The sequence below is a fragment of the Saccostrea echinata genome, unplaced genomic scaffold (assembly GCF_033153115.1).
Source record: "Saccostrea echinata isolate AGI-Se365-2 ecotype Australia unplaced genomic scaffold, CSIRO_AGI_Sech_v1 ptg000054l, whole genome shotgun sequence".
In the NCBI taxonomy this organism is placed as follows: Eukaryota; Metazoa; Mollusca; class Bivalvia; order Ostreida; family Ostreidae; genus Saccostrea; species Saccostrea echinata.
Genome location: NW_026889803.1, coordinates 35898663 through 35909783, shown reverse-complemented (window position 1 = coordinate 35909783; position 11121 = coordinate 35898663). Strand labels below are relative to the sequence as shown.

Sequence of the window (11121 nt, the reverse complement as noted above, 5' to 3'; positions counted from 1 at the left end):
CGAAACCTATATTCAATTTAATATTAATTTAAAGAAGAGGATAAGAACAAACAAATTACTGTTTTCTGAGAGACTGTAGGCAATCTGGATACATTTCCTTTATCTGATAAGGAAAAAACTCCCATATTCATGACTGATTTTATTAATTTTTCATCAAAAAAGACAGTTTAAGGTTTTACCAAAGGTCAACATGCCCAAAAATTTATTTTTACAACAGCTCCAAAACTATGTGAGGTATAAGTTAAAACTTTTACAGTTTATAAATATATCATTGATTAAGAGATAGAAAGTATCACTTAAAAACAAATATTTAAAAAATATATATTTTTTGAGAAAAAACAATTTCAAAAAATTTGCATAATTAAAAAAAATGCACCTGCTTAATTCTGTACTTTTAGTGAAAACCATCATTGAAGAAATAATATATGTTTATCAATGAAGGGCAAGTTGGACTTGAATGGTCCCTGAAAGGCTGTTATTGAAAGCATGACATGTATAAAGACAAGACCCCTGTAAAATCCGCCATTTGCAATGTACTTTCGGTTTCAAATCTTAACATTTGGATAAAAAGGGAAAACAACTTTCCAGAGGCTATCGAAGTCCAACTTGCCTTTCATTGATAAACATATATTGTTTCTGCAATGATGGCTTCCACTAAAAGTACGGAACTAATTAGGTGTATTTTAAAAAAAAATATATGCATTTTTTCAAAAGAATTTTTCTCGATAAATACTTTCTTAAAGTATTTGTTATCAAGTGATACTTTCTATCTGTTAATCAATGATATATTTATAAACTGTAAAAGTTTGAACTTTATAAACCACATAGTTTTGGAGCTGTTGTAAAAATAAATTTTTGGACACGTTGACCTTTGGCAAAACCTTAAAATATGATTTTTCATCTTGTTTACCTACAAAATATGCCCCGATACACCTTATTTGACCAAGCTATACTTAAAAAGCATCTTTAAAGGAATTCATTTCTCAAATTTGAAAAATCTGTAGGCTCGATCCTTTCATTTACTAGATCTTGACCTTAAGGAGTGAGAAATGTGGCTGCCAGGCAGGTTTTATTGCTGTTGGCCAGATAACTCAGTTGGTAGAGCACCTGACTAGCATTCAGGGGGCCCATGTTCAAACCATGGTTTGCCCAAACCATTTTCTCCCTTCCCGTTACGATGATGGTTCATTTGGTGTCCTTGACCTGTTACATTTGTAGTGCATTTGGTGCCCTTGACCACCCCTGGACTTTCAGGTGAAAGTTCTGCCAAGGGCAAAAGACATTTAAGGAACCTCAGAGAGGAATGTAGTGACCAGACAGCTTTTATCACTTGGTGGCTATATAACTCAGTTGTTAGAGAAACTGCCTAGAGTCCAGAGGATTCTGGTTTGAATCCAAGCTGCTTTGGTTTATTGCACTAATTCTTCAAGTTACAAATTCAACATTTTTAGCATAAATGCAAAGCAAATCTGATCTATGGATTAACAATGACTGTTTATCCATTTGGTTAATGGCTGCATTTACATGCAGTTGTTCTGTATAATCTGACAAAATATGCAAACATTATAAAATCATAATGAGGTATTTTCAATAAAAATCATCAGGGTTGACCATTATACTCTCACTTGAAGAAAGTAGATTGAATGCATTTACAATATGTATTGACGGTAGCTTTGTTCTTGACTTGTAAAAATATATTAAGTGACCTTTCTTGATTATCATTGGTTTTACTTATTCTTTTTCAGTAAATATTTGAAAAGATACAAGTCCACTTTGGGAATACTAGAAAATATTGGCCTTGATCTTGCATCAAGTGGATATTACATGTATTAAATTAGTCATGTAATCAGTATCTCAAGACTTTAATGATTAAGTTCTTGACATTTAACTTCATTAATATAAGAAAGACACAGTAATATTATTAGAAAGACACAGTAACATATTACATATTTTAAACACCCATCTGGCATTGATCTTGAATTTTTAACTTTAAATAGGTCCAATACACCCGTTAAATTTCTTTGTTTATGGTGACCTATTACCTATTACAAAGATCCTCCTATTTCTTAGTTAAATAATTTGATGTTATAGGAAAACTCCTTCAGAAGTAACATTGACCTTTAAATAATTAAGTAATTAAATGTGGTGGGTGATTTTTTGAACATTACATCCTTTTATTTATGTTTCACTATATAAAATAAATTCATTCCGGTGTCCATTGATACAATATTCTTAGGCATTGGAACCGGGGGGGGGGGGGGGGGGGGGGGGGGGGGGGGCATAATATAGGCATTGGAAATTGGGGCTTAGCCCTCACAAACATTTTTTTTTTTGGTTGGTTAACACCCCCCCTTGCACACACACTTTCAATTTGCTTTTAATGCCTATGATATTTCATGGATGATATGTAGGACAGGGTATCGGTTGAAAATTTCATATTGTGTTATTTGGAACTGTATTGCAATATTTTTAATTACAGTTAAATGCTCTTTTCTTATTTTACCAACCTCCATTTTTAAGCAAAGTGTATAAAACTTTTATAAATATGTTGTAACAAAAAAATCAAGTTGATTTCACTACAGTTTGGCAACGAAATGCATCCATACAACAGAAACCTTTACCATTTGATACTGTTTGGCACGATTGAAAACGTTTCTGACATCTTAAATTTCATATTTTACTTCATAAATCTAAAGCCCAATCATTTTTCCGATATATCGGTACTGGAAAAATGTATCGCAATATGATATTTTTTGTTAACGAATCGCAATATACTGGAATATCGGAATTATTGCGCAGCCCTAATGATATGTTATTTCTAGTTAAGTTTGCAATCCATTACAGTCTGGCCACACTGTTTTTAGCAAATTGATGTTTAAAATAGGTAAACAAAAACATTTTCAGAGATATCCTCTCATTTATTTTAAAAAAATAAAAATACACTCGAAAAACTTTTCAACACTTATAAATTAACATATGTAAACATTACATCAATAACTTGGAACTTCAAATATAGGTCTCTGATCACATGCACATGTACAAAAAATGTAATGTATTGAGGGAACCAGTATTCATTCACAACATTTTATGTATAGAAAGTAGTTCATCTGCCTATACTTTCAATGTTTGTAGAAATATAGGGAAGTGGATTTCAAAAGTACTATTCAACCTACCGGTAGATTTTTAAGTAGCATGACACGAATGTTATACCTCTGTCATTTAAGTTATAATATTTGAAAGTAAGATGTGGAAAAATAATGGGTTGAAATGAAACAAAAACAGTATATCATATTGCTGTTTTTGTTTTCTCATATCATTTGTTGACTTGTGATCTACAGGTACAATATCAAAAGAGAAAAGGCAGGAAATCTGTGAATAATTAGAAATTTTAAATTGTAATTTTTGAACTCTGGTGAGAATGGGTCCATCAACAAGAAACACAAACTTGATCTGTAAGTCATCAATATATTGTATGTGGTACACTAAAAATCAGTTGCTTACCTACCAGCACAGCAAATAAATTTCAAGAAAACAGTGAATAATAAGTATTTTTTAAGTCTGGGGTAATAATGTTCATGTAAAATGTCAATAAACATGAAACTGAAACTTAATTGACCTGTAAGTCATCAAAATAAATAACATACCAAAAATCAGCTCATCATCTACGAGCAGGGCAAAAAATATTAAAAAAAAAACAGTAAAATTGAAAATAATAATCAATGTGAATTATAGCTTCCAGGAAAAAAGTTAGAAGCTGGGTATTAAAATAACTTTCATGTAAAAAAGTCAAAAACTGAAACTTGATTCTTAAGTCATCAATATAAAAAAAAAGATGGTAAACTACCGAAAATTCCCTAATTATATATATTTACAATCACAGCAAAGAATGTCGGGCCAAAAGTGAAGAGTCTAAGAGCAACAACTTTTTTGAGCATGCATGGGTAAATCAACGTTTAACTTAACCTGTAAGTCATCAAAATAAAAGAAATTCCAAAAATCACTTCATTATCTACAAGCACAGCAAAAAAAAAAAAAATATTTATACAAAAAAAAACAAACAAACAAACAAACAAAAAAGAACAGGAAAACAGAAAATAAAAGGAAATTTTCAAAGTCATAGGAAAATAACATTCCGCAAAATTGGTCAATTGAATTGTAACTTAATCTTGATTTGTTAGCATCAACATAAAGAGGCACATATGTATCAAAAATCACCTAATTGTCCATAAGAATCACTGTGAATAATGAGAAATTTTATAGTTTAAGGGAAATAACTTTTGAAAAAAAAAAGGTAAATCGATACTGAAACTTTAAAGGGACCTGTAAGTTATCACTCATCAATATTATATAAATATTGCATGTAGTCGAGTGTAACATTGAAAATTTTCACCCCAAAAAAACCATTGTCAACCGAGGCACAGCCAAGGTTGACAATGGTTTTCGAGGGATGAAAATTTTCATTGTTACACTCAACTAGTGATGGGAATCGGTAAGAATTTCATAATTGATGATTGGGCTACTGTAACTAACTAATTATCAATTATAACCGTACATTTACAAAGTCTGTCAATTTAGTTTATTAAATGGTAAGAATGGTTGAATAACAACTTTTTGTGGTAGTCCACTGGTTCTTCGTTCATTTTGTAGAATCCAAAGTACGTCCATATCGGGGAATGAGCATTGTTACCCGGGTTTGAATACCATTGTCTGTTTGTCTGTGCCATTAAGATACACAAATAAGTTAATAGATAAGTCGCGGCTGTAATGTTTGGCTCAAAAACTATTATGCTTGTAAAATAAAAAAAATAACCCAATTAACTGGAATAAAAAATTTGTAATCGAGTGCTTGGATTATGCCAGCAATCGACTAATTTTCAATTATAATCGATGATTGGAACACCACTACACTCAACTACATGCAATATTTATTATATTATACTGAACGTTTTATACAAAAACATATAACGGTGAAACTTGCGTGCATAAAATCTGAGCAGTCATTATTTTTTTCAATATCACCCGTCATCAAGCAATGTTGACTGTTGCTACGCTGGAGGGCGTGGCTTCATCATTCAGCGGGTAATAGTGTTTTTTAACAAATGTTTCTCGACGAATCAGATTCAACTAATTTACATGAAAGTATAATATATGGAGATACATGGATACCAAAAATCAGCCCAAGCCTGGCTAAAAGTTATTCAAAAATGATGGAAAGACTATCAGAAAGGATAACTCTGTATGCCCTGACCATTTTATGGAGCATAAAAAATGTATCAATATGCTTATTATACCAGTATTACAGTATATGACTTATGGTAAATACAATTATTCCACATACAGAATATAATTTATTATATTATGAGGCATTTGTTTAGAATGTCAATCAAACTCTGATCCAATGGCAATGCTTATGTTGTCTCCAACATTCAGTGTAGCATGGAACCACAGATTTGTGTCTAAAACAACTGAAATCATAAAATAATATACAAAATTAATGCTGTAAAAAATTATTATCCATATTGTATGAAGACGGAATGAATATCTAAGGGTGGGACTATTTATTATCACCAAAAGATGCTGTGTACTCATAAATAGAAATTTATGACCTAATGTACTCTTTCAAATACTTATTAGATAGTGAACCAAGTTCTGAATTTTACAATGGATAATATTTTTTCCATATTTATACAGTCAAACCTCATTATCTTGAACTTGATAGGACCGAGAAAAAACTTTTGAGATATATGAGGATTCAAAATATCTCGGTTAAAATTCATAGAATAAGTTGGGACTTCGAACTTACTTTGACATATATCCATGGTATTCAAAGTGTTCGAGATACAGAAGTTCAACTATATATCTATTTTTTTCTCTTTTTTTTTCAAGTCATGCAACTTTTGTTAAATTTACATTGATTAAAAAAAAACAGGAAAGGCAAAAGAGTGAAGAAGAACTTAAGGCAAAATCTGCCAAACATATCACTGAGTATATCTTACTCACTTATTTCCCCTGGCTGCACAGTGACTTCAAAAAAAGATTTTTTGCAGATAAAGTAACATTCTGGCGGAGGTTCCAATGACCAACGTTTAGTTCCAGTGATCTGGGCTTGCCAAGATGGGTTGTTCACATAATCAATCTAGAGAGGATAAAATGAGCATATAAAAATTGTATGTCATAAATGTATAATTCAACCTATTTACATATTTTCTTTATATTAATTTTCTTATTTTGGTGAAAAGCAAGCCTGTTAATTCAAATAGAAATCTCCTGTACACTGCAAAACTTTGTCATCCATAAAAGGTGTGATCCTTATTTCCCAGTCAATGGTCTTGCTTTTAGCATAAAGCTTTTTAAATTAGTTATCAAATCCATGTCAAACTCTCAACTGCAACTTACTAATGCTGAGACATGGAAAGTGAAAAACATGGACAAGTCACCTTCATGATGAGAAAAGCAGAATGAAAACTTTAGCAGGATTTTTTTTTAACAATTAACATTTTTCAAACATTGATTTTCAAGGTCAAAATGATTTTTAACACTTGTAAATTTGGATGTTTTTTTAAAGAACAAATTTGTTACTAAATCAAAGCATGTACAGTAAAAAAAAAATTCAAGGTCAAAAGTTAAGGTCACAAAGGCAAATTTTGCCACATGGTTTCTGAAAAATGATTGGGATGATGGACTGCTTGTCTTTAGGATATCTTGCACAGTGTCTTAAAACATTACAAACTGACTTGAAAAGGAGGCATGAATTTCAGAGAATTTGTTTGTTTTGACAGACATACGTGCATTGAGGCACCATATCCGGGACTTCCCATGAATATCCAGTCTGTTTTGCTGGATTCTGCTTGCTTTGGCAAAAAGTATGGACGGCTATAGTGTTGTCTGAGAACATTCGCAGCTGATAGGTCACAGTTACTCCTGTAGCAAATATTGAGTGAGAAAGTGAAACTTTAAGCAAATGTTTTAGTAATAGCAGATTTTTCTATGGTATGTGAAGCTGTGAACCCAAGCATTTACTTAATTATTTACATTTAATGCAGTGCAGTTTACAAGGGCTCAAATTAAGGATATGCATATTCAATGTGCTCTGAAAAGATTTTATAGGTATCTGTCAACTAAAATTCAAACCTAGGCAAACACCACTGATTTTAGTTTATAAAATATTGTATTTCTATGATCATTATAAAAGTAATGTACATAAAAATATTATATTAATATAAAAAACTGCTAAATGAAAGTAAAATAGTTATTATACACAGAATAGTTATGCATTGTCCTGACTTAAAGCCCCTGTAGTCTGCTTATAATTTTTCATAAATTCAATAATTCTTCAATTACTTTGAAATGAAACTATACGATTAAAAATAAAATAATATTCAACTGAAATTAATTACCATCCTATATACCAAGGTGATGACTTATCCTTCATGAATGCTCTTTCATCACTCATTTCAAATACCTCCTCAAACGTTTTAAAATTGGATTTGTACGTGAAAAATTGGCAATACTTCTCTACATTTTTTAATGCAGCACTATTTTTGGTGTAAATGGATTTCATGAACTGGAATGAAAAGTATTCTGAGGCAGTCCAATTTTTAGTTCCATCTTTTATCACCACTGGTCTACCAGTGTAAGCATATAGTTTTTCAAACTTTTCTGGAGTAATATTTTCTACTTTTTCAATGGATTTCACATTTTGACAAAATCTACAACATGGTGGTGGAGGTCGAACCATATCCTGAAAAAATTCAAACTTCTCTACAGCACACCGTTCAGTTTTGGGATCCTCCCCTTTGGCTTCCAGCCATAGTTTGAAAATGGTATTATTTTTAATTGGCCATTCTGATAAATATACAATCACAATAGCTATGAATGAAACAAATAAAGCTATAAAAGATTTCCAAACACAGTTTGGGATTTCAAAACAGTCAATGTCTTCCCTCAGTTCCACAACAGCATCAATTTTGGCCAAATCGGAAGGACTGAACCCCTCTTTCATAGCACTATCATACAAATATTGGAAGTGTAAATTAACCCGTTTCCGGAGGGAATCGTCCTCCTTTGAATCTTTCCTCTTCTGTGAACACATATTTTTGTCTCAACTGGCCCATCTGTCCTCTCTCTTCATTATATATTTCTCTTCTTCTATAAAAGTTTTGTTTATGATGAGTCAGTTGACAGCCGCTGAGGTGGCAGGGGATAGTTTCGTACTAAAGACCCGGTCAAATTTCTTAAAAAATTGAGATATCCCCTGTTTGATGTGATATTTTATGTAGAAAAATGATTAGAATAATTATGGGACACATTTGCAGTGTAGCAGAGTGCTTGCTGAAAAAAATGATGTGCAACATGTAGGTGTCACTATGACGCTTATCATATACAGAGTTGTAAATGCGAAACTAAGACATGTGGTCAGTTGCAGAGGAAATTCAGCTGAAAAGCAGTAGGCCTTAGAAGAAGGTGTGTATCTCAGAGGGAAGGTGAATGACCCCATATCAATTGGTGAATTTTTATTAGGGCTTGCATTGATTTACAGACTACTGGGTGTTTTATCCTGCTCGCTCGGGCCTGGGGGTGGGTTGTATGGGTGTGAATGAGGCCCAAATCTTGGAAAAACAAGCCAAAATTTGGGGAGTCCCCAGGTGCATTTTTGGTACATGTGCACTCTAATACGCAGATTACATGTAATTTGTTGACATAATTTGTGAGCCATGGGCATATGAAGTGTAATTAATTAGCCCCTGGAAAACTGTCCCCATGTACATGTTTTTATGGATCGCATGTATATGTGTACCCCCTCGGCACACGTTTGGCATTAAAAAAAACTATCTTCTGCCACCTGAGGGAGATAACGAAGGTCGAAGTAATTTAGTAACTCGTACATAGTTGAGAATAAAAATAAAGGGAATGGTGCTTTCATGGACCCCTTTAATAGGCCTACTGTTTTTTTTTTTTTTGTTTTTTTGTTTTTTTATCATTATTGTTTTTTCCCTCTTGTTTTTAGTTTTATATTTTAAATCAACCAATAACTATAGGAAGAATATAATTTTGATTCTTTTTTAAACATATTCTTCTTTTTTTCTAAATATAAACATGATAAAGAATAGCTGCAGAACTGTAGCTCTCCGAAACCGAAAAAAATATAGGCCTACTGACAGACCGATCGTCCATGGATCACAATTTTTTCAGACCAGCGAGCTATAGATCTGCAGCTATATAAAGAATTGAGCTTTAGCAGAGACAGATGCGTATCCAGGATTTTTTTCCCGGGAAGGGGGGGGGTCCATCTCAGTCAAAAAATCCAACTCAGAAATTTCCTGAGAAGGAAAAAAAACTCTAGATCCGCGCATCATTTTTATCATTATTAAATAAAAACACTAAAAGAAGCGCTTGTCTGCCAGCATTAATACATGTACATAAAACAAATGTATACAACGGTACCGATTCTTGAACTTTCCTCTATTTGCATGTATATTTAAAGTTATCACAATAATATGTTATTTTATATTATTTTATTATATAAATTCATTAAAAAAATTTGAGAAACCTTTATCGAAATTAAAACTGATCATTGTGTACCCACTGAAATCAGACCAGAACTGTAGGAGGACTAGTGCATGAAGTTTAAAAGAATTTCACAGAAAACTTATTTTAAGGAAACAAGTGCAACCTCAGTCATCGAAAATTAATGTGGAGGAGTAGCAAATCGAAAGAATTCCACAGAAATCTAGTAACCATTGCAACCCCGATCATCGAAAACTTGTGTTGCTCCCCTATTGCCGCATAATGTTTCATCACTCCTACACAGTATTTTTTTAATCAAAAACTGATGCACAGAAATAATTATCTTAGTTTAGTCTACTTGTGTATTTTCTATTGAAATCGGACCAGAACTGTAGGAAGAGTAGCGTTTTGAAAGAATTTCACTGAAAGGAGATGGGCGAACAAGGCGTGCAAAATGCCTATAGTTTCAAATGTATAAAGTCATATTTAGTTTGTGAATACTGCTCATAACAATTAAATATCGACATATATCTACACATTCAAATGTCTTTGTCCGAGATACAATTACAAATAAGGCAATAGCTTTATATTCTCATAAAGCGATTTGCTCATCATGTGGCAGAACTACATACTTTCTTGCTGTGTGTTGCTTAGTAATACACCGGGTTGAATTTTTTCATTGAATAAAGGATCAAGTAAAAAATTAAATATTACAACTTTTTTTTCTGATGATAATCAATCAGTTTGTTTGCGTGCACAATTCTTCGGCGTTTACACAAATTATCACGCGAGAAAAATAAATGGTCACATCATAACACCAAATTCCTTTATTAATTAATTAAAACATGTTTGTGATATATGACCCTTGACTAAATGGACTTCAAATATTTTTCTGGAAAGATACGATTGCTGTGTCATAAAATTTTTTTTAAGGTCAGGCGCGTAGCCCAAATGGAGCCGAAGTGTACGCAGGGAACGGCAGGGGGACTTGGGGCCGCTCAGAGGCTCCCAGTAGTCCAGGTTGAAACCCTGATGGGGGCCCAGGGGGCGAAGCCCCCGGAAGCTAGCTCCAGGGTTTTTCCAAATATATCAATCACTTTCTTGCGGGAAATATGCTGTATCGCTTTTCTTTAGAAATAAAAACCTTAGTAATATTGTTTTTAACACAAAGTTTATCTTCCACAAAAATTTATTATACGAGTACTTGAGGCTGGATATTTTACCGATATATTGGTATCGTCTGCACTTTTTGTAGTATAATGTTCAGAAACAAGTATAATAAATGTTAGTTTAAAAAACTATTGTATTTTAAATTATATACTATTTGATTAATTCAACGATATGATTGAAATTTAATTTCTCAAATATCTTAAAAATTGTCAATATGTTATAGAAAACTTACAAACTAATAGATAATTTATTTGGATTTGGTAATAATTTGATAATAGATTTCACATTTGATTGTATAGACATGCTATCGCAAAATCTTATTCGAAATAATGTGTCCAAAAAAAAAAAAAAAAAAATGAAACGAAAATATTTGCTGGGTGATATTGCAATATCTCTCTCTCTCTCTCTCTCTTGGCACGCGCCTGAAGGTATTTTTAAGGTATA

At 32.3% G+C, this 11121-nt stretch overlaps 1 protein-coding gene and 1 non-coding gene across 2 annotated transcripts; one reads left to right on the top strand and one right to left on the bottom strand.

Moving 5' to 3' along the window:
• The first annotated feature begins 1080 nt into the window (after window positions 1-1080).
• Window positions 1081-1152, top strand: Trnaa-agc (transfer RNA alanine (anticodon AGC)). The gene has a single exon. It is a non-coding gene; the product is annotated as a tRNA-Ala (tRNA).
• A 3283-nt stretch (window positions 1153-4435) lies between these two features.
• Window positions 4436-9174, bottom strand: LOC133204840 (uncharacterized). Its single transcript, XM_061340584.1, has 5 exons — window positions 9156-9174; window positions 7398-8100; window positions 6786-6921; window positions 6001-6136; window positions 4436-5465 (listed from the first exon to the last, which is right to left on the bottom strand). Exons 1-5 carry the CDS (start codon window positions 9172-9174, stop codon window positions 5380-5382), a joined length of 1080 nt encoding a protein of 359 aa, XP_061196568.1. The 3' UTR covers window positions 4436-5379.
• Between the last annotated feature and the right edge of the window lie 1947 nt (window positions 9175-11121).